The 26,995-nt window shown below is 45.7% G+C and overlaps 1 protein-coding gene across 16 annotated transcripts in view; it reads left to right on the top strand.

The window, feature by feature from the left end:
- The window catches only part of ZNF618 (zinc finger protein 618), a 191,090-nt gene that overhangs the window by 144,773 nt on the left and 19,322 nt on the right, over window positions 1–26,995 (top strand). For 12 of the 16 annotated variants that reach the window (XM_077305168.1, XM_077305167.1, XM_077305166.1 and 9 more), the window contains 7 exons: window positions 11,052–11,129; window positions 11,907–11,945; window positions 13,061–13,150; window positions 15,752–15,856; window positions 17,367–17,456; window positions 22,293–22,481; window positions 25,384–25,464. In XM_077305168.1, coding sequence (XP_077161283.1) covers window positions 11,052–11,129; window positions 11,907–11,945; window positions 13,061–13,150; window positions 15,752–15,856; window positions 17,367–17,456; window positions 22,293–22,481; window positions 25,384–25,464 — 672 coding nt within the window. The remainder of the gene's footprint in view (window positions 1–11,051; window positions 11,130–11,906; window positions 11,946–13,060; window positions 13,151–15,751; window positions 15,857–17,366; window positions 17,457–22,292; window positions 22,482–25,383; window positions 25,465–26,995) is intronic. The other 4 variants (XM_077305172.1, XM_077305158.1, XM_077305161.1 and 1 more) reach the window with 3 other exon arrangements.

Here is a 26,995-nt window from a genome sequence, read left to right as displayed (position 1 = left end):
TAAATGTGTATAAAGAAGTGTTTTGAAGATAAATGTTTTTTATTTTTTAACATAAGATAACATAAGTCCTCCCTTCTGTATTTTTGTTATATTACCTATCTGCCGAAAGTAATAGCAAGCATGCACAAATGGTGAAAATATGCAGTATTGCATATACAGCAATGGTGGAATTAATAATTCATCTGAAAAACAGATTAGTTACAAAATTTGAAATGTAATTTTTTAAAAGTATAAATATGTCTCAACAGGAGTAAGCTTTACAGTATTTTGTAAACTTTCATCCAAAAACTTTCAGAGTAATGAAGGAGGTGTACTGGAGTAAAACATATTATTTACAGTCATCTCTCTATCTCTGTCTCTCTCTGTCTCTCTCTCTCTCTCTGTATAAAATCTTTTTTCTGTTCCGTTTTATTACCTTTTTGTTTTCCAAAAATTGAAAAGAAACCAATAACTGCCTGTGCACTGAGAATCACACAACTCAGGGACAAAATCTGTGTGGTCAACAGTTGATGGAGGATTTCTTTCCTATTGAGAGAAACCCTTCCTAGGCAACAGATGATCTTGTGTGTAAGGGCTGTTGTGACTCACTTCCTTCATGTGCTGTCTGTTTGAGTAGTAAAAAGTGGAGGCACAGTTTTGAGAACAGTAGCTCAGGCTGAGGTGGGAGCATCAGCATCTGGTTGAGGTTCCCATGCTGAGTCCTCCAGTGCCTATGCCAGCAGCCAGACGACAGAAACTAGCATCAGATGAAGTGGCCAAGTAGAGACGAGCAGTATTTTGTACCCCACTTTTTACTACACAAAGGAGTGTCAAAGCAGCTTACAATAGCCTATCCTCTCACACTCTGACCAATTATGCACAGGGGGCGGGGGAAGGCCAGGCTGGCAGTGATTATATGCGATACGGCTCCCAGCCCTGGCACGGTAGCCATCCATGGCCCTGCAAGGCCAGCCCCCTGCATAATGGAAGGGCCCAGCACTTGCCTGAACTTACGGTGTCTCTGCAGGGTTGTCAAATGTCCTGGTCAGCTTTGCAGTGCCGTGGGGCCAAACAGAGTGGTTTCCCATCCCTGCAATGGTGGGTTAGCGGCATGTAGCTCTCCCGCCATTGTGCAGTGGGCCCCCCATGCCTTCCCCTGCTGCTGCCACCACTGTGTGGCGTAATGGTGTTGTTTGTGCACCTGGTATTGTTTGTGCATGCACACAACACAACTTCCAGCCCTGGTGTTGTTTGTGCACGCACACAACGTTGGGGCAGTCCACGTACACTGGGAGATTCTTTTCCCCATGTGTTCTCGGGAAATGGCGGGTCATGTTTCCTTGCTGCTGCTGTGCATAATCAGTCTCTGTGAGGTAGGTGAGACAGAGAACTCTGAGAGAACTGTGACTGGCCCAAGGTCACTCAGTTGGCTACATGTGGAGGAGTGGGGAATCAGTCCTAGTTCTCTCCATCCTGCTGCTCTTAACCCCTGTACCAACCATATTAACTCTGAAATTCAAACTCTGTTCTTGCAGAGCTGTTCATTCTCTCAGCCCACCTATTTCACAGCATGCCTTTTGTGGGGAAAGGTTTGTAATGTGCTTTGGGATTCCATGGGTCGTGAAAAGTGGGGTATAAAAAAGCTCTTCTTTTCTTCATTCTTTAATATTAATGCTTCACAGAAAAATTTATGTGTGTGCTTTAAAAAGATTTAAAGGCCTGCCTGAGAGAGGGGCTTGGGAGAGTACATTGCTTTTAAAACTTAATTTCACTGTGCTTATAATTACAACTTAAATTTGCAATTTAAACCAGCAACTGCACTCCTGCTGCTGCTTCATGCTGTTCAGCGAGGTGGATCTATGCCAAAATTTTCAACTTACTAACTTGTGGTGGGGTTTTTTGTTTGTTTTATTTGATTTTGATCTGTAGGACACTCCAGCTTTCTGCGCTGGTGGCAAGAAAGGACCAATTACATTTGTGGGGAAAGAATGGCAGTTGTGTCTTGTCAGTGTCTAGGGTAGGGGCAAGGATCCTGGAACACTTTGAGCATATAAATCCTACACAAACACCATACCTCTCTCATTGCTGATATAGTCTCCTTTGTTTTGTGGTTTAGCTGGAAAGCAATGCAGCAGCCATATTTTTTGTTCTGCTGTTAAATTTTATTCGTACAATGCTGTTGTAAGGAGACCAGGAGCTGCCATCAGCCCCTGGTCACAGGCAAGAGGCTGGGGAGCAGGGAACAACCACAAGCGGCTGGTCTGCTGAAGTGGAAGAGCCTTGAGAGCAGTATGAACGCCTCCCCCACACCCCCAGACAGATTTTTCCAACTCCCCCCATCATGGTGAATTATTTGCCTTGATAACTTACTGTGTGACAGTAGGGTTCTAAGCCAAGTTACAACCCATTGATCTCAGGAGACTAGAAAGGCATAACACTGTTTAAGATTGCACTGTGAGTTGCATTTTTCTTTTATGGGATGTGACTGAAGCGGGGAGGGGATAAATTGCTGGATTGAAACTAAAAGTCATCCTCCCTCAATTACTGCCACCCTGTCTTCCCTAATGGTGCTCAGTGGTGGTAGCTTATATGTATAGAGAGTGGCCATAAAAACCATAGAGTTTGTATGGGTTTTTATGGTATTGGGAATTATAATTCAAAAATAATAAATAATATTCGTTAGGTAGCTCATACTCTGCTTAGGCCACATGTCACTTTTTCTTACCCCCCCCCCCAAAAAAAAAGCAAGATGAGCTGTTTAGAATTACTCAGGTGGCTTCTCTTGTTTGTTATGCTTATGCACATTTATCACATATTATTATTTATTTAATTTCTGTACCACCCCTTCCTGCAAGCAGGCTCGGGGCAGTTTGTCATAATAAAAACAGAATAAAATAAAAATAAGTAACCTTCCCTTACCCTCTTAATTACCTTCTGCCAGGCTAACTGGACTTACGTTTTTAACAGGCTCAAGTTTTGCAATCTCCAATTTTGTTCATATTATATTGTTTGCGGTGGACTTACTTTTTGTTCAGCATTTTCTGCTACCCGCCCCGGAGGCTTTTTCTACAAATCTTTGCATGCCAAAAACGGTATAGCTGCCTTCAAACATGTGTTGCATTTCTTAAAACATTCTGTGTTCTTTATTTTCTTTCTTTATGATCTGCCTTTCTTATGTCTCAAGGCGGATTATGGGGTATAAAACAGTGCAGTCAGACAGCATAAATCAACCATTGAACAATGCAGTTGAACATGGATTACAGAACAATGCGACTAGCAAACTGTTGAAGGCTAGGTAATGCATTTGTCAAATGTGTTGAAAGCAAAACAAAGCAAAACAAAAATAACCCAGCAGGGCTCAATATACAGTCTTCGAATAGAGATGAATGAAGCAGCAAATTCAAAGATATATTTACCCTTTTCAAAAGCTTAAGTAAAACAAAGGCAAGTTTGTAAAAATGTCTGCTGGTGTGTGTGATTGTGTCACTGTGTGTAAAATCCTTGGATAGTATCACTCTTATTTCTCAGATTACAAAAAGGGAAATGTACATGTAATACTGTAAACACATCTATTTTATGTGAAGTGCTGTGAGTATAACACTGCATAGCAATAGAACATACAGGAACAGGACAAAGAAAAAGGTGGGGAAATGTCACTAAGGAAAAGAATAGCTCTGACCTGGATAGCCCAGGCTTGCCTGATCTTGTCAGAAATGAAGCAGGGTCAGCCCTGATTAGTATTTGGATGGGAGACCACCAAAGAGGTCCAGAAACTTTGCAAAGCCATGTTGCTTATCTCTACATTGTCATTTAGCTCTAAGACATCTTTCCACCTTCATATTTCGCTAAGGGGTAAGTGGGCAGAGAGTGAGCTGGGCCGGGCCGGATGAGGGGCAAAGTGCCTTCCGATTGGCCCCTAACCAGGACAGACAGCAATTCTAGCCAACCAGGTGAGGGCACAATCTAGGCCCTCACTAGGACAGGCCAGAAAGGCCTTTTGGCCCTCACGAAGACAGGCCAGAAAGCGACAGGGAAGCGGCAGGACACCGTGAGTAAAGAACGAGGCCTTCCGCGGAAGGCCGCACCGCCGCCGGGGGGAGGGGGGGAAGCAGGCCTTCCCCTCAGACCCAGAAACGCCGCACCCGGGGGCAATGCCACTTCCATGTGTCTGCTGGCCGGCCACGGCGGAGTGGGGGGTGCTTTTCAAAACCTGTTCTCACGAACAGGCTTTGAATCTAGTCTTTTATATATCTCCTCAGGAGGGTGACAAATGTGGAGTCTTTGTAGAGCAGTGTTAAGTTGCTGTAGGGAGCTTTTGTAGGGGTGCAACAGGTCTTCCGGAGCAGGGTATGAACTGACCAAGGGATTTATTTATAGAACATGTCAGCATTGATTGTAATAGAGACATACTTTCTAAGAAATAATCTAGTCAAAAACAATTTGGATGGACTTGGGAGACAAACAAAATATATAAATATATTTGGTTGGATTCACCAGTCTCCAAGAATTGTGTAAACCCGAATCTGCTTGGAAGAGAGTCCTGCTGTTGTGGCCCTAAACAAAAAAAAATTCTATGTGGAAAGGAGGTAGCACCTTCTGCATGCCAAGCAGATGCTGCGACACTGAACCATGGACCCTCCCCATGATCAGATTCCTGTGTCTCCACATCCGATGCCAGGGCAGGAGATCAATCAACATTCAAGATGAACTGGCATAACCTTGAAGATGATTCTCTGGAGGGTTCCCATGCGGCAATGTTCTTCTGTGGGCAGATACAATGAAAAAAATAAGCTTCATATGAGTTTTCTTTCAAGGTAATTTTTGCTTGAAAAATAAGGCTGCGTTAGTTGGACACTGAGGTATGCCAGCTACTCACCGACAAGGTGAAGACAAGACTACAAGATGAAGGTGGAAAGGATGAAGAGTGATGGTTATTAAGCAGCATCAAGGGAATAAAGGATTCACTTCCTGTCTGTGAGTAAGAAGAACATGGGATGTAGCTCGTGACTAAACCGGCTTTTCTATCATACAAAAACACCTGCACAAAAAAAGAAGGCAGTAGGAATCCAGGTAGGATAAATGAGTGATGCCAACAACAGATGAAAGAATCCCAAATTGCAAGCAAGCATTGAAAGAAACCAGTGCCGGGGCTTTTTTCTCTTGATTCTCCCTGAGAACTGAAAGCCAGTTTTGGAATACATTGCTGAGTCAAACTGAACTCAAACTGGAGGAGGAGGGGAAGACTTGATCTGCCTTCTCTCCTCAGCCAACATACACCAAAGAATCACTGAACAAAGGATGCTGGGCACATCTTTCGGCCCTCCTTCCAGGTGGCTGGGCTTGGTCTTCCTCAAAAAACCAAACAACCCCCTGCTATTGGTGATGGCAAAGTTACTGGTTACTTTTTCTTTGAATCGATTGACTGTTTTCCTTATTCTTGGGTCCACAACAGTTGCTACACAGATCTGTATCCAAGCCAGCTAATAAAAATGCTGCTTCCTACTGTACATGTATAAGAAGGTGCAAACTGATCTGTGTACTTCAGGGACATGATCCAGCAATGACACTGAATGAGAAGGAAGTCCTCTGCCATGTAGGTCCCAAAGAAGGCCAAAGATAAAGCAACGAAAGCGCAGCTGACAAGCAAATTGGCATGTTTCTTGAGTTGACCTGGAGGTGATTCGAGACTTGGCTCAGATATGTTCCAGATATGTTGAAAATGTCCACCTGCATGAAGTTGTCAACATCCCATGTGTGGCAGGTCCTTCAAGAAGGGGTGGGACTAGGAGGAGAGTCAGAAGAGCAGCCAGGGTGGCCATGTCACTCCTCACAATGATTAGGTAGATAATTGATACAGCAGACCCAGGATCACTGCAAATGCAGGAAAACAACAGAATTTCCTTCAACATTTACAAATTAATTACTTCATTTATACTCTGTTTTCCTCCTCACCAGGGACTCAAATAGCTTACAGCAGGGGTAGTCAACCTGTGGTCCTCCAGATGTAAATGAACTACAATTCCCATGAGCCCTTGTCAGCGTTTGCTGGCAGGGGCTCATGGGAATTGTAGTCCATGAACATCTGGAGGACCACCGGTTGACTACCCCTGGCTTACAGCATTCTCCTCTTCTCCATTTTATTATGGTGATAATAACAAGGTGGGAGTAAACCCAAACTAGAGACCACATCACAGGATCTGACCGTGGACCACAAATAAGTGAAATTGTGAGGCACGAATACGTGAATAGTGAAAGTCTACTGTAAACATGTTGATCTGTCATTGGCTAAACGCCTTTGACAGGATGTCTTAGGAGTGCCCTATACATCATGAGCCTCTTGTGGCGCAGAGTGGTAAGGCAGCCGCCTGAAAGCTTTGCCCATGAGGTTGGGAGTTCAATCCCAGCAGCCGGCTCAAGGTTGACTCAGCCTTCCATCCTTCCGAGGTCGGTAAAATGAGTACCCAGCTTGCTGGGGGGTAAATGGTAATGACTGGGGAAGGCACTGGCAAACCACCCCGTATTGAGTCTGCCATGAAAACGCTAGAGGGCGTCACCCCAAGGGTCAGACATGACTCGGTGCTTGCACAGGGGATACCTTTACCTTTACCTATACATCATGAACTGCAGCTTCCTAAAATTTTGTTGCTGGCAGCTAAAATTGCAAAGCTTTCCCCATACTCTATACTCTGTGATTTGTGTTAGAAGATACAGGGCATTTCCTTTGAGAATACGTGCCTTGAGTTCACCTGTGTTTGCTGTAAAGTGAAACTCAAAATTTTAAAACGTGTTAAATGTATCAGCTCCATGTGTACAATATAAATTCATCTCAGAAATGTGCTTAGAAACAATTCCTTCACAGCATGTTGCCCCCCAGGCATCAGATTTACAGGCTGTTGTATGGATAGCTAGAAAATTCTGGTAGGACTTAATAGCCACCTAGGCAAGATTTGCTAAATTTAGCATTGCTGCTTTGGTTTATGTTTGTCAACAAGTCTTCCAGCTTTTGTGCAGTGCATGTACCTCTCAACAGACTCTAGAGGAAGCATATGCTTTGGATATCCAAAATAAGACTGTATGGCAAATGAATGAATAGACTTTATTGTTTCCAGCCAAAGGCCATTACAATGCTAAGCGATATCATAGCAACTGATAGCAGATAAAACAATAAAACAATTTAAACAATGTATACAATAGTCAATATGTAACAGAATGTAATAATTCAGGTCTCTACCGCTCTGGTGGCATAGATTTGGATTGAATTTTCCTTGCCGCTAATGCAAATAATGATACATTATAACTGATTAGGGGATTGGTATCCAATAATAAGAAGACCATTTTGTCTAAATTCTCAGGAAAGTTCTGACCCAGCAAAAATCTCTTAATTTATTTGGTTCTTGGCTCCAAGTATAGTGGACAATCTAAAACATAATGATCGGGATCTTCAGCAGGAGAATGGCAAAAGGTACATGAGAAAAACGCCCTGAGAGTACGGCTGATGGCATAGGTTGAAAACGTAAGTGGGTAAAAGCCATTCAAAGTTTTTGAACAGAAATAGTTACTAAATAATCTGAGATGGATATGAGCCTCTTGTGGCGCAGAGTGGTAAGGCAGCAGACATGCAGTCTGAAGCTCTGCCCATGAGGCTGGGAGTTCAATCCTAGCAGCCGGCTCAAGGTCGACTCAGCCTTCCATCTTTCCGAGGTCGGTAAAATGAGTACCCAGCTTGCTGCTGGGGGGTAAACCGTAATGACTGGGGAAGGCACTGGGAAACCACCCTGTATTGAGTCTGCCATGAAAATGCTAGAGGACGTCATCCCAAGGGTCAGACATGACCCGGTGCTTGCACAGGGGATACCTTTACCTTTACCTAATCTGAGATGGACTTTTAAAAATAGTTTAAACAAAGGGGAAAGTTAGATTTTGTTGTTTGTCTATCCACTATATAGCATCACTTTTAAAGATCCAATCTCTCAAATTGGCCCCATCCACTCGAACTCTTAGTATATCATCTGGGATGGAACGTGGCAAATAGCAAAGGACATTATGGGGTTGGGGTGATGGAGGAACAGAGGAATACAGTGTTATCTGTTCTATCGTCTGAACCAGCCTTTCTCAACTTTTTAATGGTTGAGAAATCCCTGAAACATTTGAGAGGTTCTCCCTCCGTGCTACAGAGATTAATTCCAGCAAGATCTCATTTTAAACTTCTGGTTTCAAAATCTAACTCTGCAATCAGTACATTTCAGCACAGTTGTAAATTGGGTAGGCTGAAGAATTATCCGTGACCTTCAAATGCTTTCAGTTCCTGCTGTGAAAGGAACATTTGCAGGGCCCAAACTTGTGTGTTTGTGTGCATATTTTTAATAGAATTCAGAAGGAGATGCCTGTAAGCATTAAAACTGAAGTATTAACTTGTGGAACATTTCTCAGCAAGACCTTTATAATAAGCAAAATTGAATTTCGTGGCCTTCCTATTGGGGTGCTTGAATAGCATTGTAGCCAAGTGACAAATGATTACCTCTTTGCTCTCCAGCCCCACTGCCAAAGGGTTGTCCGTTTTCTGTTTGTCATTTCAGCAGCTTCCATGACTACTTTGCTGGAATATTATCTCTCTCAAAATTTGCAAAGAGATAGGTGTGCTTGCATACCTGTGTTCGCGCACACACTGCAGGTCCCTGATTATCAGTGGTACTTCTGTCTGAGGAAGTCCACCGCACAGGGTTCTCCAAAGCTACGCCAGAGCTCCCCCTTCTGGCCGGACGTTGTGGGCACAGAACTTGAAGAAGTGGGGGTCCTGTGAATGTTGGACAGCTTCTACCCTGTTAAACGGGGGGGGGGGGGGGGGTGACTGACAGAGGGCAGCTAAGTTTGGGTGCAGTGGAATCTGGCTGTGGATGACAGTGGTATGATGTTGTTTGAGAGCAGGATAAGATTTCATGCAATGAAAGGAAATTTCCTTGTGAACGAAATACCAGTTATGGCTAGATACCCTAAAGCGAGAGCCAGTGTGGTGGATTAGTTAAGAGCAGCAGACTCTAATCTGGAAAACCAGGTTTGATTCCCCACTCTTCTTCCACATGCAGGCTGATGGGTGACCTTGGGCCAGTCACAGTTCTCTCAGAGCTCTCTCAGCCCTATTGACCTTGCAGGGTGTCTGTTGTGGGGAGAGGAAGGGAAGGTGATCGTAAGCCGCTTTGAGATTCCTTTGTGCAGAGAAAAGCAGGGTATAAAACCCAACTCTTCTAAGTCAGTTTGTTTAAATAAGAGACAATTAGGCCTGGGACTTTTCTGACCACTGTTTCTGGACTCTCTCACTGATGATGCTGTGCTTTCCATTTCTGTTTGGGATATATGAATGGCACAAAGCTGAGTTAGACCATTGGTCCACCTGTCTCAATGTCTTCTATTCCAAGCAAAGTCTTTACAGGGTCTCAGGGAGAGAAGGACCATTCCCAGCCCCTGCTTCCTCAAGCTCCTTAACTGGAGGTGCTGGGTATCGAACCTGGAACTTTGTGCATGCAAGGGATGGTGGGGGGGGGGGGGTGTTCTGCCATTGAACTATGAACCCATCTATCTGAGGCACCATTCCGTTGCATGGGGTCGGCTTCCTTTGTTTTATCTGGAAGGAGACATGTGCTTCCCACTCTTCCCTTCCTTCCCCAAGAACATTTTCCATCTTTGTCTCTCCCTCCCACTCTCTCTGGGGCATCACAGTAAGGCTTAGGTGTAACAAGCAAATAAATTTGGCAGTTGAGTTTCTAAGGGTGGACGGGCTAGCTGAAGCCCTGAGGTTTCTGGCCCTCCCATTCCCAAAGAATCCTGGTGGACCAGCCTATTGTACAAATGTCTGTCGAAATCAAGGGAAAATCAAGGGAAAACATAGTTCTGTGTTCAAAGAACCAGCAGTTAAGAATCTCCCTTCTTCTTCCGCCAAGTACTGATTCATTTTGCCTCTGATACAATCAATTCATAAGCACGTAACGGGTAATTAAAAAGCAAATTAGCAATACAGCAGTAACTGTAAAACAACAAAAACCTGGCCGCAGTTTGAAATTTAGAATAGTTTCAATTAGCAGTAGATACAATCCTGCGAAGTTAAGTAAGGGTATAATTTAGCAGTGGCTCAGAGATTTAAACTGGGACCCAGGGAGCTTTGTGGCCAAGGGCCTGGCCATATGTTACCTTTCTCATGCATTCACAGTGGATCTGCTTGTCCAAACATGCATTGCAAGTCCTGTGCTGGGTACATAATTCCCAGGCACAGGTGGGTCCATGAGGAGGGGACTTCAGCTTTCCCTTCCAGAGCCATTTTATTGAGGTGAAACAGTTCTGGGGAGCTGCTCTTCCCCTCCTTTGAGGAAATGTATCTCACTTGTTTGTACATGTGGTTTTACTAACAGGGTAAATAACAGCTTGGATTTTCATTTTTGGCCTGCCAGTCACATGAATTCATAGCTTTATCTTGAATCGGATTATATTATGTATATGTGGTTTTATTCCCCACCTTTGGTTTAGAAATAGCTAAAAATATACATATACTATCACACAAATGCAAAGTATAATCTCCTGGAAAACATTTAATTGCTACGTTGAAGCTGCCAAGCTTTCCTAAAACTGTTCTGTCAATGGCATTCATTCATTCTTGGTAATTTTATGAATCAGCGACTCTTTAGAAATGGAATTTTTTCCGTGGGAATTTTTCCACTGGGAATTTTCCTGCTCCGTAACTCTAGTAGCAGTTGATGAAGTTTCACTGGTAGATGACTGTTCAAAAATATTTAGATCAATTGGTCAGCTTCATTCGTAGAAACAAAATATTGGCTATTTGGAGAAGGACTTCCCCCCCTTCAAATAAAGATCACCTGTCATGTTCATAGAAAGAGCACCCTCTGCTGTTTGGAAGTATCCATGTCTGGAGGAACGGGATGTGCTCATGCTGGCACTGAAAACGGTGTGTTTTCTTCCCCTGGTTTAAGATTATAGTCTCAATGTGCTGTCAGGTTGGGTGATTTGGGGTTAGAACTTCTCATTTTAGGACCAAGGTAATAAAAGGATGTCTTTTTGTTTTTCAGGATCTTATGAATGTGGAATATGTGGGAAGAAATACAAGTATTACAACTGCTTCCAGACCCACGTGCGTGCACACACAGGTACTGGTCACCTGCTTTCCAAACTTGCTGGATTTGCATCCTCTGCCAAGTGTCCATTCATATGTTAATTGTACAGAATGAATCCCAAGACAGAACTTCTTGTGTTTGCTGTCTCTATCAAATCTGTCTTTGCAACCAAGGTTATTTTTGTTTTTGTCTTTTTAAAAAGGAAGCTAAGATTCCTGAAAACTGAATTCTGTTTTCATTTCCAATCTGGTATTTCTGGGATGTTCTCACCACACTTCCATATCACTGGTTCTTTGTCTGGAGCCAGTTCTTCTGTGTTTTTTCTTTGGAGCAGTAAACGTCACCCACCAGGGCTACCAACCTGGCTGTTCTACACACTTTTGCATGTTCCCCCGTGATACTCTTATGTGTGATTCCAACACTTCAAAAATAATCTTGTTTTTGTTAATCATAGAGAAGGAGCAGCGGGCTACAAAGGAAGCTGAATGCCTTGCTGCTAGATGTATCACCGAGATACTTGCTTTATTGAAAAAGAAGAAAATTCCCTGGGAAACTGAAAACTACACCTAGTTCCACATTCCGCACATCTGCAGGGATGTGGCACAGACTCAGTTCTGGTCAAGAGCCCCTAGTATTTCCAGTCTCACATTTCATGCTGGATATAGTGAGGTGGATGGGTGCATTTCAGCAGGGAAGTCTATGCAGTGCATCAGGAGGAATCAGTGGCCAGGCTATGGGGGCCCACTCTGCCAAGAATGTGCCTTTGAGGCTTGCAATACACCTTCTAAGCTGGGCTTTCTCTTTGCGCAGACACGGAAGCTGCCTCGGGTGAAGGCGCCTCCCCAGGCAGTAAGTACAAATCTCCTGCATGTGTGTCAGAGAGAGTGATGGGGTCAGAATAGAACAGGGGGGAGGGGGAGGGTGTTTGTGTGGGGGTGACATTTATTGAGCTGAACTGTTCCATTTTTCTGCCTGCCTGCTGGCATAATTCAGAGGTAGCCTGCCCTCTTTAGAAGGCTCCAGATCTGCTGTCTTGTTTGTGGCATTGTGCACACTGAAGGCAGCCCAACAGATGAAGTTGACAGGCGCGAAAGAGACCCCTGAGTCCCCTCCCTCGTCTGAGCACCATCCCTCGCTTTGCTGCCCCCACCAGCTGCTGCTGTTTCCAAGTTGGAGGAACAAAGTGTTTGTGATCGTTGAGCACGTGCTTGTTTTTCTCTTTCCAAATTCTAAAAAATAAACTCTGTGTGTGTGTCTTGTATTCTTAGCAAGCAAAGCAGAGTGGGGTGACATCTTTCCCTGCTTGCTAGGTTTCTGTTTGCATGGAGATCCCCCCCCCCCCCCAATTTAACACAGAGGAGCATTCAAAGTTGGAATCCCTCACCTGCTCTCTGCAGCGATGCAGTCAGGTCTGCCTCCTCAGAGTTATGACACCTCATTGTCCTGCTTGTGTCAATCTGGCCTTAAAGTGCTGGATGTTTAGACTTCTACAGGATTGTATGTGTACACACACACACACAGAGAGAGAGAGAGAGAGAGAATTTGAGAACATGTCATCAGACTGGGTCAGGGTGCCTTTTTCATCTCTTGCTGTTCTGACCAGGGCCTGTGCTCACTTCGGCAGCACATATACTTAAAAATTCTGGACCAGGGCCTGTGTCCAACTGCTCACTCTCTGGTTCCCACCTATCAAAAAATTGCAAAGTCTTTGCAAGCTCAGAGAAATGTCTAAAATCTGCAGTTAACAGAAAGATATTTTTAGAGGCTCGCAAATTTTCTTGGCCTCACTTTTGACTGTGTCCTGTGGAAATCATTTTAATACCTCGGCATATCTTAAGGCGTATCTTAAGGATAGCATGGTGATAGACTGTGAAGGGAGGGGGAAGGCCATGGGATAAAGGCTCTCTGTCCTTCAGCAACCTCTTTTTGGAAAGACTGCAAACTTTCTCTTTGGCTCCTCACAGACAATTTTCGGTACACATGTGATATCTGTGGGAAGAAGTACAAATACTACAGCTGTTTCCAAGAGCACCGAGACCTGCATGCTGTGGACGGTGAGTGAGTGCTCCTCTCTTGTTGTTGACTCAGTCATTGTGAGTGCAGACAAGCTGCAGAACCAACCGTAAGTACTGTTGCCCTCTCGTTGCTTTCAAGTGACGGGAGAGCTGCTGTGAGCTCCCTTCAGGCTTCCACCACCACCTGCCCCTGCAGACACGGGGGCTTGGTTGATGTAGATTGCAGTAGCAAAGAGAAAAAGTCTTGCAGCACCATAGTAACAGTTAATAAAAGGGCCAGAGCTCAGTGGTTAAGGATGTGCTTTGCAAGATTCTCCAATATTGGAAAGGACCTTTCTCCACCTGAATCCCTGGACAGCTGCTGTCAGTAAGCAGTGAAGTAGATGGACCAATTATATGATTCATCATAAGGCAGCTCTGTATACCTTTCAGCTTGGATATGCATACACAGCATCAGTGTTGTAACAAAAGCTCTGAGGATCCTCCTATCTCTAGGGCTGGGTATGCCCGGCTGTTTGTCATTTCTCCTGCACTGCCTGGGAAAATGCGAAAGGGAGGATCTTTGACTCAGTGGAGGTCAAGGAGTTCTACAAAGCTGTCATGCAGGACTTTAATTTCTCTCTTGTTTCTTCTTCCCCACCCCTTTCAACTGCTCTGTGCTAGTGTGGAAGGGGGATGCAGACATCCAGGCTGGAAAAACGCACTCCTTTGTGCATCTTTTGTTTGTACATGGCGCCCTATCCAGTCACACCCATGGGCTGCACTGTGCTGCTTCTCCACCCAGGAAGCTTGTTGCCTTTCAAGCCTTAGAGCTGAGCTTGACTTTCAGTGGAGGGCCTGGCTCTCTGCTGACTATCTGAAACCAGGTTGGAGGATAGAATGGACTGGGTGGGGGAGAGGCACTTAATGCATCCTCTTCACCCTGCTTCTTCCCTTCCCTTCCCTTCCCTTCCCTTCCCTTCCCTTCCCTTCCCTTCCCTTCCCTTCCCTTCCCTTCCCTTCCCTTCCCTTCCCTTCCCTTCCCTTCCCTTCCCTTCCCTTCCCTTCCCTTCCCTTCCCTTCCCTTCCCTTCCCTTCCCTTCCCTTCCCTCCCCTCCCCTCCCCTCCCCTCCCCTCCCCTCCCCTCCCCTCCCCTCCCCTCCCCTCCCCTTCCTCCCCTCCCCTCCCCTTCCTCCCCTTCCCCTTCCCCTTCCCCTTCTCTTCCCTCAGCAGGCTTCTCATGCCAAAGCTAGGAAGCAGATGCCCATGCCCAAATAATGGTTTAAGCATACTTTCCCTTCTGCTTTATCCCCCTTCCCTTCCAAATCATGTTTTTTAGGTGTGCAGCAGAGATTCAGGTCTCAGGCAAGAGCCTCGAGTCTTATTGTGAGTTCCCCTTTGGTGCTTTGGCACTACTTATAGGCAGTCACACTTAAAAAAAAAAAAGAACTTGAACTGAAATTTACCACGTGACTGGATGTAGCACCCCCCCCCTCTATCTTCTGCAGCACTCTTGTTAAAGATGGATGTCTCTTTTCTGAAGGAGCCTCCCCCCCACACGTAGTTTGCAGCCTTAGGAGGTCCCAGGCATCTGTTGTTCTAGATTTATAGGTTCTGGAGAAACCAGGGAGGAGTAATTTAAATCAAGGTTGTGTTGGATTGAGGAAGCAGGTGAAGGAACACCTGCCTTTAAGGCCTCTTTCTGGATCGGGATGTGGGTCACACTTATTTTATTTGGCATAGGGCACAGGCTTTCATTTTGGCGTATCCTTGTACTAGGGAATGATAGGAAATCTAGCAGCACGCGATCACTTCCATGTACCGTATTGTATTTGTAAGCTCTGTCATACTTCCTTCAATATCCTTCCCCTCTTCACTGCTCCAAATTCATTGTGCAAACACTGTTAGATTGAATCAATACAAATGTTTGTGTCTTTTGCTGGTAATATGCTACTGTATTTAAATTGAGTCGGTCCATTCATTCGATAAAGTACTTTGCATCTAAGCAGTTAATGGGCCGTACTTCAAACAAGCTTAGACCCAGGAAGGGGAAAATGAGCTCCACGTGGCAGTGGAGGGGGGTGGAGCAAGGGGGAAGCAAGAATTAGTTCGGGAAATCTCTCTCCCTTTGTAGAGAAATCACTAGTGGAATTAATACTAGAGGATGACAGCGTGAAAGATTTGAACTGGAAATAAAGGGGAGAGTTTATTTGCAGCTAGAATGTCAGACGAGGATCTGAGACCCCCCAGCTTCAAATCCCTACTTTGTCCCGGATGACCTTGGGCCAGTCAGTCTCTCTCACACTAACCTACATCACACGTGGTGGCTGTAATTACTACTCTAGTACCATAATAAAGACTATGACCATGACTATGGTGGCTGTCAGGGCAAAATAAGGGGAGGGGAGATTGTAATCCATCCTTGATCCCCAGCCATGTTGTTGATCCCCAGTCCAGTGGTACCTTTAAGACCAAGAAAGATTTTTTCATGATATGAGCTTATATCTTGAATAAAACTTTGTGGGTCTTAAACGTGCCACTGGACTCAAACTTCATTGTAAGTAAATAGAGTTTTGGACTTTGGATGACTTTCACGTGTTTGCCAATTGCTCCCGCCGGAAGGGACCTTGCCAGCCTATGGCTGCTTCTTTTCTCTTCCAGACCCCTACGACCAAACAATCATCGCCAAGGATGAGGTGAAAGAAGAGGAGCCTGAGCCGTTTCAGAAGATTGGTCCAAGTATGACTTACCGAGTTTGCAACTTAAGTAATTAACCAGCTTTCGAAGTATACAGTGTGGGTTTTGTGAGGCCTGGCCTTTGCCACCATACTCAGAAAAAGAGTGGGCTGTGGGCTGGGATCTTTAGATGCTGTAGCCAAGTGAAGGAGATTCATTGAACTCCTTGGTGGTGGTGGTGGTGGGATCGAATGAGCTGGGCGTATGCATCTCTTGTAGACCTGCATGTCTCTTGGCCATATTGTTCATTGTTAAGGGGGAAAGGAGGAGCCAGCCTCTGAAACTTCATATGCCCAAGAAAGCCTGGACGAAACCTCCAGACTGTCTGTGGGGCTTGGACATCTTACAGTGTGTTCTGACCATAGTTTGTTCTTCCTTACTCTGGTCTTCAGGCTGCTCCCTCCTTCTGAGTTTTTGTCAAAGGTGGCCCTTGGAAAATTGGACATGGAGTAAAGCAAAAAAGAGCAGATAATCATGCAATCCCAATTTGGAGAAGAATTTCTGCAAAGAAGAGTTTGCCCTTCTTAGTGCTCCAGCATTCATGCTGACCCTGCTAAATTCCCAAATCTGCCATCTGGTCTAATGAAAATGGTGCAGTCTTGGGGGCTGGACTATAGCTTAGTGCTTAAGCTTCAGGGGCTGAAAGTCCCTGATCCAGTCCTAGCACCTCCAGTTAAAAGATCTCAAGTAGTAGGGTTGGATAAGACCTTTCTTTGCCTGAGATTTGGAGAGCCAGAAATGATGCTACTGCTTGACTTTAAGGCAGCTTCTTACAGTCACACTCAATCCTTTGTCTGGCTGCATCTTGATCTTTTGTTTTCCCAACTCAAGAAAAGGGGTTATCTGCTCTTTGTGGCTAAGTGTTCTTGCTGTGGGAGCAGGGAAATTTGTTTTGCATCCAAGAATGTCCGGCAGCTGCTCTTGAATGACTTTAGTATAGACCAGGGACTTGTTCACACAGCCCTGTTCCTAATTTGGTGGTCAAGCCCCATGGATGGAGCTTTCATAGACCTTGCGCCCTCTTAGAATGAAATGGCCTCAATTTGTACATGCAGATTGGGTACAGGGGAGGGAGGGGTTTATAGAAGTGTGCACAATGGGATGGAAATGGGTTGAGTTCACTTTGCCTCCCCTAATATTTGGGGTCAACCAGTGAAAGCTGATGTGCTGTAGATTCAGAACAGGCAGAGATATATTTCTGCACACAATGCCTAACTTTATGTAACTCACCACCATAAGATGTACTTATGGGTCACTAGCAAAGATGGCTTTGACAGATTCCTAGAGGCTTAGTTGATAGGCAAATGGACCCCCATGTTCAGAGGTAATGCATCTGTAGATAGTAATTGCTGAGGGGGGAAACTGGGGGGGGGGGCATTGACCTCTGTCTCCCGGCTTTGTGAATCTTCTGGGAGATCTGGTTGGCCACTGCAGATAACAGGGTGCTGGACTAGATGGGACTTTTTGGTCTGATACAGCAGGGCTTCTCTTGTGGCCACTCCCCTTTCTCACAGAGCTTTTGTTTTTTTTTCCTTCCCAGAAACTGGCAACTACACATGTGAATTCTGTGGCAAGCAGTACAAGTACTACACTCCCTACCAGGAGCACGTGGCGCTTCACACCCCGATCAGTGAGTATCTGACGGAGATGTGTGATGTGTTGAGGGTTCTCCCTCCCTACCGGGAGAAGGGTGGGACTGTGAATGGGTGCCCACTCCGTGGCTTTACGGGAGCAAGAGGACTGCTAAGTGGCTGCCGTGGACGAGGAGGCGACTGCTGAGAAAAGGGGTGATCAGTGAAATTAAAAAAGGTCAGAGTTTTCCCTTGGGGAATGGGGCAACAGCAAATTTCTGCACTGGAGGGGGGGGAATTTAACAATTGTATATCTTTGTATTTACAAACCCAAAAGGGAAGGGCACAAGAAAAAAGAGAGAGAGAGGATAAACAGTCAAAGTACCAGAAGCAGCCTCTTTGTGTACAGTGAGGTTTAAGGGTGACATTCTGTTCCATAGGATTTTTTAAAAAATGGATCCGACTCAGTTGAATAAGGAGAGAAGTTTCCCTTAAAATAAAATAAAAATCCTCCCTGTGGAAATCTTTGCAATATTTGGGGAAATGTTATCAAATTTCACACCGTTACCATAATTGGCTTTGTGTTTTCTTGTATTTTGTGCCCCAAAGGCACCACTTTATTACAAAGTGGCAAATAAAGTTCAGTGATGGTAAGTGTCAGGTGATGCACACTGGGACAAAAAATCTTAACTTCAGGGATAAGCTTATGGAGTCTGAACTTGCAGAGACCGAGAGGAGAAAAGATCTTGTGGTCATAGTAGAGAGCTCAGTGCAGGTGTCAAAGTCGTGTGCTGAAGCAGTGGAAAAGGCAAACTCTGTGTTAGGGAATATTAGGGAAGGGGCTGAGAATAAAATGGCCAATGCGGTAATGATGCCCCTGTATAGATCTGTGGAGCAGACTCATTTGGAATACTGTGTACAGTTCTGGTTCCCATATCTCCGAAAGAGCTGGAAAATACAGAGGGGGGCCACCAAGATGAGGAGGGGTTGGAGACTTTCCCCGTGATGAAAGGCTAAAGAGTCTGGGGCTTTTCAGTTTAGAAAAGCAATGGTTGGGGGGGACGGGACATGATCATTTATAAAATTATGCATGGGTTAGAGAGAGTTGACAAGAGAAATTTTTCTCCCAAGATCAGGCATCCAATGAAACTGATGAGCAGTAGGTTCAGGAAGGACAAAAGGAAAAAGTACTTTTCACAGAGAGTGATTAAAATGTGGAATTCACTGTCAGAGGATGTAGTGATGGCCCCAGGAAAACAGCTTTAAAAGGGGGTTATATAGATTCATGATGGATATCAACGACAACTAGCCATGGTGCCTGAAGGGAACCTCCACATTCAGAGGCACTAGTCCTCCGAGTCCTAAAACCCAGGAGGTAACATCAGGGAAAGGTCTTGGCCTCTGTTCATGTGACATATATAGTCACATCGCTCGATAAATCATATAGAATCAAAGAGTTGGAAGGGGCCATACAGGACATCTAGTCCAACCCCCTGCTCAACGCAGGATCAGCCCAAAGCATCCTAAAGCATCCTAAAGCATCAATGTTTATCACGTGTTTTAATAAACATATAAAACATTAACTCACATCCGTTTGGGAAACCCTTCCAGGGCCATCAAGAAACCCCCTAGGTTTCACAAAGCCCCGGTTGAGAAAGCCTGCCGTGGGGGAAGGATTCTGGGAGGCACCTGTTGCCAGCAGCATTTGTCAACATGAGGTAGACAAGAGTTGACGCCCAAGAGTTTATCATCTTAAAAGAAAAGATGGTGATTGATGTGAAAGGGACCATTTTCTGTGGCCGAGCGGTAGAGCAGCTACTCGGTATGCAGAAGGCCCCAGGTGCAGTTCCCAGTGCCTCTAGCTAATAAGACCAGGCCTTGGTAGGTGAGATGGAAAAGCCTCCACTTGAGACTCTGGAGAGCCGCTGCCAATCTGAGTAGGCAGCACTGACATCAATGAATCAGTGGTCTGATTCAACACAAAACAGCTTCATGTGTTCAACAAGTTGTTCTCTGAGTGGGTGGCTAAGGCCACTTTTGATTATCATTATTATCACTCTCCCACTTTATCATCCTGTACAGCAGCGGTCCCCAACCTTCATCTGGTCGGGGACCACCTCCAGGGGTGGGGGAGAGCCAGCAGCCCGGCTGCCGCAGTTGCTCAAAACGCGCACGTGCGGAACTGCCACGCATGCGCGTTTTGGCCACCAGGTGGCGCTAACACGCATGCGCAGAGTTGCCGCGCATGCACATTTTGGCCACCAGGGGGCGCAAACGCGCAGCAGTTCCGCGCGTGCACGTTAGTGTCGCTGGTGAGCCGGCTGCCGCGCCGGCCTCTTTCCCCCCTATCGCTGCAGGGGGGGAGGCAGGCGCGGCCGCTGGCGTCCCGCTCCGATGGCCTTTGCGGCCCAGTACCAGGCCGCGGACCGGGGGTTGGGGACCCCTGCTGTACAGTTTGCAATGAAGCCATGCTGGTTAAGTAGTATTTAGAGACGATTTCCTTTGCAAACGGGCTTTCCTGTTCCCTCAAGTGTAGGGCTGCCAACCTCCACGTGGCACCCGGGGATCTCCCTACTATTACAATTGTTCTCCAAGCAATCAAGATCAGTTATCCTGGAGAAAATGGCTGCTTTGGGGGTGGACTTTTTGGCATTAGACCCTGCTGAGGTCTTTTCCGTCCCCTAACTTCCCAGCCTCCAGCCCTCAAAGCTCCAAGTATTTCTCGGCCCAGGGTTAGCGACTAGGGTTGTGTGCAGCCGATACAGACGACTCCACGCACAACCCTAGTAGCAACCCTGCTTTGTGTGCTTGCTTCTGCTGAATGGGCGAGACCTTTTCTAATGCTGTCACAGTCTCCATTGGCACATTCAGTCTCAAATGGAAATGGATGTTCCCTCCAAAGTGAATAGAGGGCTTTTTTCTTACCATACAGACGCCAAGGCCTAGAGTGTCACCATTCTGCATTCATAAAGAATCACAGCCAATTCATAAAGAATCACAGCCAATGGCAGCTTTGACCTTTGACTAGAAACTTAAGCTGGGATGTCATTTTCGTCTTTATCTGTTTGTATGGGAAATTACCTTTGGTGATAGGTATCTGTGTAAAGTTTGCAGAGGGGATGGGTTGAAAAAGCTGGGTGGGAGAGGTTGCATTGTCTTACCAATGCATTGTCTTACCAAGAATGCATGGAGAGGCTACATAGGTATTGCTTTGGCTTAAAGAAGGTCTAGAGATGGCTAGTCAAATTGTTTTCTAGGTGCACTTTGTGCTCAGCTTGTGCTGTTGGGATTGTGGCCTGTTTGGAAAATGGGAAGGACCTTGTGGGGGAAAGGCAGGGTCTGGGGGCCTTGTTTTCCCCAAAGTTGTCCTGGTTCCTTGTCATTCTGTCCACCTTGAACTCTCTTTCCCCGCAAGGATGTCAGTAGGAATAGTCTCTCTGTAAAGTAGTTGTGATACTCTGATTCTCAACTTCATAGGTCTATGTTGTTCCTCCCCTTGTAACACAAGTGGTTCTGCTTTGTATAAGGACACTGTGAGGTGAGGCTTTGCCAGGACATTGTTCTGTGATTTGTGTGTGTGAGAGTGTAGGGAGAATCCAGCACAGCTAGACAAGTGCCACCTGCAGTGTCTAGGCAAATCTCAAGCGATTCTTAAGGCTGAATTCCTCTGGCAGTGACCAGTCTGGGGTGTATTCCAGGGAAGGTTGGAACTGTATCTGTGGGAAAGTAGTATCTAAGTATTACATTGGAGGAACAGAGTGTTGCTCATTGGTCCAGAATATGGCACCCTGGGGACTGCAATTATTGTGGCATTGCATGATCTGTACTGGTGACCTGTTTGGTTCTAGGAACTTTTCAGAGTGCTGGTTCTTACTTTTAAAGACCTAAGTGATGTAGGGCCCGGTTTAGACTGCCAGGTAAGCTCTGCCTCACAACCCATGCTCTCTGTGTCCCCACTTTTCAGAGCAAAGGTGGCTGGCAGCCCGAGGCGAGACTTTTTCAGTAGTGGCACTTGTCTGTGGATTGCCCCTCCCACTGATGGCCGTATGGTGCCTACATTCCTTTCAGGTGCTAGGTCAAAATGTTGTTGTTTTCCCAGGTTTTTTATAATAATTTTATACTGTGCTTTCTAGTCTGAATGTTTATTAAATTCCTTGTAAGCTCCTTAGCTATTTTGCATTCTGTGGGTATTTTCTTTTTTAAGGCTGGGTTTTAATTGATAACATAATGCTATGTTTTATTACATTATTTTGTAAGAAGAGAACAATGTAAGCCACTTTGGATCCCCATTGTGGATAAAAGTAGGATATAAATGAAGCAAATAGATAAATCAGGTTGGGTGGGTCCTCCAGGAGATGTGACATAAAAATTCCCTAAATAAAAAAATAAATTAGGTCTTCCTTGGCTGGTCTAACTCAATTTACGCAAGACCTAAAGGTATGCATAGTTGTAAAAAGTATTTTTATTACGACTGTAGGAGAATTCCATTTCTGCATCCTTCCCCTGTTTTTTTGAAGGCTAAGCCAAGGTAGGCCTGTTATGCTCAAGACCAGGCAGTACCATTATGTGAGAAGACAAGACTGCCTCATATATGCATCCAGTATGCCTTTCGGTTTGTTCATGGTCTGTAATTCAGCACACCTCGCAACCAGACAGTGTTTTTGTAGGTGCAGAGAGGTCTTGAATGTCTGGAGCACGTTGGATGTGGAAGGTGGGGGATCTAGGTGGGATGCAGCCCTGTAGGGTGTTGGGTGGCTTCAGAGATGTTTGCAATTGTATAAGGAGCCTTCCCCAAAATGTGAAGGGATTTGGAAAGTACAAACCTTAGCAGGTGGGCACAGATTCTGGGAATTGATTTATCTGTCCCGGCACTAGTTCTGAGTGTTCATATCCAGAATATTCTCGATCTCCACTCTTCGTGGCAGTGAAGACAGAAGCGAGTTCATCAGGCAAAAAACCGCCGGCTTCCATTATCCGCTGCTCCACCCTCTTCCACCGCACTCCCACCGGTGTCCCGCCGGCATCTCAGTCCCAGATGTTCCGTGCTCCAAATTCTGGATCCCCAGGAAGCAAAGCCACCACAGGTACCAGTTCCACTTTCTACTGTCAGCTGCTCTCAGTTGCATGGCTGCCGTCACCCCCTCGATCCCTCCCCCTAGCTTGTAGGGTGGCTTTTCCATTCCTAAAGCTTAGAGGGAGTGACCCTCCCAATTCCATATGAGGTGCTAGAATAAGCAAGAGGCTGGTAGATTCCTTTTCTGTCCAAAGTATACGTTCTAAGTCAGACTTAAAAGAAAAAAAAATTAGATTCTTTTCTCCTTACCCACCCATTTCTGCCTGATGCAAGAGAGAGACCGGTGTCAAAATTTCCAGCCTGACTCTTGTTCGATGAAGTGAATGAAGATTTTAAGTTGAAAGTGCTAATAGTAAAGTGAAGCAGTGTATGCCTACAAAACTATGCTTAGGCTGTTAGCGGGCCAGGCAGAGCCCAGCCTTAGAACGATGGTCACAAGAGACACTGCACTGGGTGTCCTCTTTCACAACCATAACATGAACAGCGAGAACAGGGGTGCATGGAGACCAGAATCAGGTCTGAGATGCAGCACTCTGATTTCCATAGATCTGGATTGTTAGAGGCTAGACATTGAGCCTTCTGCAGCTCAGAGGGTGCGTGTATGAATGCATTCTTGCTTGTGTGTGGCCAGGAAGTCTCTTTGGTGCACGTTGGTAGTTCTATGTGGACTGGGGTGAAAACTCATTGATAGTATAGTCACAATGAGGACATCTGCTGGTGATTCAGGTCTTTTTCCTTTAAAAAATCATTAAAAGGATATAAAAGCTCCCTTTGAAATAATCAAAAATGAGTTGAGAGGAACAGTATTTACGAGGAGCCAGCTTGGTGTAGTGGTTAGGAGTGTGGACTTCTAATCTGGTGAGCCGGGTTTGAATCTGCGCTCCCCCACATGCAGCCAGCTGGGTGACCTTGGGCTCGCCATGGCACTGATAAAACTGTTCTGACCGGGCAGTGATATCAGGGCTCTCTCAGCCTCATCCACCTCACAGGGTGTCTGTTGTGGGGAGAGGAAAGGGAAGGCCACTATAAGCTGCTTTGAGCCTCTTTCGGGCAGAGAAAAGTGGCATATAAGAACCAATTCCTCCTCCTCCTCCTTCTTCTTCTTCTTCTTTCTTCTTTAGTGCATTGGACCTAGCAGAAAAGCTTTCAGCAGCAGTTGATAGAGCGATTGCTTGCTGTCCTTTGTCCTGAATATCCTTTCAGAGAACATCACAAACTAAATGCAACACAGAGTGTTGCTCAGGGCTTGGCTGGGGAATCTTCATACAAGCAGAAGATAGATATATAATCGAGTCATTACAGGAAGGACACTGTGTTTCAAGTGTGGGGTGGTTTCTGATTCCAAACAATCCTTTGTAGGTAAGCTGTAACTATATGTTTTACCTACTATGCCAGGGTTCTGTCCTCTGACCATAGTCCAACAGATCTTTGCACGACAGGGAGAGCTGTTCCTTGTGATCAGGTCTTGGCATCTGATGACCGTGGCTGCAGGGTTTTCGGGGCTTTAGGCACTGGGGGTGCCTGAGTCTTTCCTTTGCAGCTTCCTTTCTTTCTCCCCCCCTCACCCCCGTCCTAAGGCAGGGCTGCCTTCTGCCCTGCCTCACTGCAGAGTGTGACTGTCTTGTATTTCTTTTAGCATTTGGTGATGTCAGAAGCAAAGGAGAGTTGCTGCAGTATTGCTTGAGCTTCTGGTGTGAAAGAGACGGCACAACGTGAATCTTTCATACTCTGCTTCCTCTGCTAGGGAATGAAAGTGTGACCCACTGTCTCTAGTTGGGATTGTGGGCCTTGGCAAGTGCCTGACCAGGGGAACCTCTGATGCCAGCCCTGCCTCTAATTGAGGTTGTGCTCCCTGGCAGTCTGTGGGCCTTGCCAAGTCCCTGGACAGGGGAACCTCTGATACCAGCCCTGCAGCTGCTTTTCTTGATTATTGTGGGTAGTGGCTTTCAGCATGCCTGGCTTGAACATTACAGGGTTACCCTTTTCTGAAAGCAAAGTTTTGTGACAGAAGTTCACAGGGTGTCAGTTCTTCCCTTAGCTCATCTCCTTTAGTTCATGGATGGTCATCTAGAGCAGGGGTAGTCAACCTGTGGTCCTCCAGATGTTCATGAACTACAATTCCCATGAGCCCCTGCCACCGTTTGCCGGGGCTCATGGGAATTGTAGTTCATGAACATCTGGAGGACCACAGGTTGACTACCCCTGATCTAGAGCTTAGCAAATAGGCAGGAACTGTTATAATGGAGGTGGGCTCTGAAGGCACAGCTTTGTTGAAAGTTATAAATAGTCTCATTGCTTACAAATTCTCAACATTGGTAGTTGGGAGAATACTGTATGCGAGTGTAAGGACTGTAGTTGTTCTGAAGAGGCGGTTTTGGGGAGAGAATCAGGATGGCTTGCCCCTAAAACAAAGTTACAGGTCTTACAGTACACACAGAAGTCTTCATTGTCATTCCCTTTCCAGGCATAGGGTGAGGATGGGATGCCTGTTCTGAAAAGGAGAATTTCAAAAGAAGCGGGAGTCTTACCAATATAAATTTTATGTACAAATGGAGAAGGGTTTAGTGGTATTACCTGAAATTCCCACAGGAAGAGCTAGAGAAGGTCCAGGGCAGGTCACCATGGTCTATAGTTTCTCCTGCAGCAGACTGAAATAATGTTGTCCATTCTGCCCCCTCAAGACTGTACCATGTCAGATGGCAAGGGAATTAAACAATTCCTTACATAAACAGCTTTCCTGCAAGGAACCACAACTCCCTTGCTGAGCTATTTTTATCCTTGCAGGGAGTTTTAAAATTAAACATGGAGAGTCATTAAAACAATGATACTTTTCAGTGCCCAAGATTTGCTCTGTTCTGTTCTGGACTATCACTCACCTGGCCCCTTGTCTTCCCTATTCTCCCTCCCTGCAGAAAGTGCTTTCAGCCGCAGAGTGGAAAGCAAAACGCAAAACAACTTTGAAGAAACAAACAGCAGCTCCCAAAACTCGAGTGGTAAGTACCTTCACTCCCTTGCTAGCTGCTCTTTGGCAATGCCACTTCCCCTCCCAGAGCAATGGGCTGAATTGGACTCAGAGCTGTTACTTGGAGTGGTAATGGGGCATGGATGGTTTGAACCTTTTACTCATGAGGAAGGTTCCTGGGGGGCAGACAGGAATGATCTGAGCAGCACTGCTTGGCTGAGCCTCCTGTCAGGATGGACAACCTTCTCAATCTGCCCAGAGTTGGAGGACACTGTGGCCATTTCCTGTTGGTTCCTGTTTGTGAAAATTGCCTTCCCTTTCCACCTCATGAATTTATCTCATTTAGCAGCATCTGAGCCTTGCCTCTGAACTTTGTAAGTCCTGCAAGATTAAGCAAGAAAGCTACCAATAGAGAAGCTTCAGGAGAGGAAACAGAATTTTGGGCAGAGGAAGCCTGCTAGTACAGCTTTTTGCTCAAAGTTCCCTTTTACGGAGGTTTTCCTGGCCTGAGACCCAAAGGCAAGACAATCCATGTGTCAATTTTGTGTATTCTTAGCTATAACTGGAATTCTATACATTCTGAAATAGCCAGATGATTTAACCTGCTTTGGATTGTATCCATTTCAGCATTGCTGGTGGGGAGCCACAGGTGTGAATATGCCTAGTTTAAGAACCAAGCCTCCTGCAGACAGAAATTTAGCATGTCAAGGAAAAGGAAATGCTAGACCTCTTCTCCCTAGATTTCTGTCTGCAGGGAGATTTTTGGCATGGAGAAATGGTCACTTGCTCTGCTCAAGTTCCAAAGTAAGTCCTAGGGGGGTTCTGTGTTCTTGATCAGAATGTGTAGTTCATCCATGCATATAAAATCAACCCGCGTAGGTCTCGTCATATTGGATTAAAGCAATAGGTGTGGTGGGTTGATGACATTATGGGGGAAAGAAATGGTCCTGCTGATCAGAGTACACCCGAATAGTTTCACGCACACACATTTTTGACTCTGTACCATGTTGGGAGGGGCGCATGGCTCAGTGGCAGCTGCTTTGTATGCAGAATGCCTAAGGAATGTCCTTGAAAGGGCTCAGGTTACAAGTGCTAGAAAAGACCTTTCTGTGCCTGAGACCCTGGGGAGCTGGTGTGGGCAATTCTGAACTAGAGGCATTTGGTACTTCTCCGCCTTCCCCCAAGTGATATCAGGGCTACATCTTGGTGAGAGGTAAGGCTTCAGTGATACCAAACAGCTACCTCTGTCTCATTGCTGATCTGAGTAACGAAAGAAGAATGGGAGTAGCTTTGGAGTGGGGTGTGTGTGTGTGTAATGGTGCTGTGAAGAGAGGGAAGGTTACACTTGGGAAATGAGGCGGGGGTTAGGTTGTTCAGCCCTGCTCTCTTTGTGTGCATGTGTGTGTGTGTGCATGAAAGAGAGAGAAACCTGTGAAGCTAGGAAAGCAACCCTTCAGAATAGTCGGACCCAGCCCTGTTAACAGCTACATGGAGAAAGAGATATTCATATGAATTGTATGAATCATGCAGTGAGTCCCTGTGGGTTCTTTGGCAGGCAAGCA

The sequence above is a fragment of the Paroedura picta genome, chromosome 12, assembly GCF_049243985.1.
Source record: "Paroedura picta isolate Pp20150507F chromosome 12, Ppicta_v3.0, whole genome shotgun sequence".
NCBI lineage: Eukaryota > Metazoa > Chordata > Lepidosauria > Squamata > Gekkonidae > Paroedura > Paroedura picta.
The sequence above is the reverse complement of the archived record's forward strand: the minus strand, read 5'-3'. Positions and strand labels throughout refer to the sequence as shown.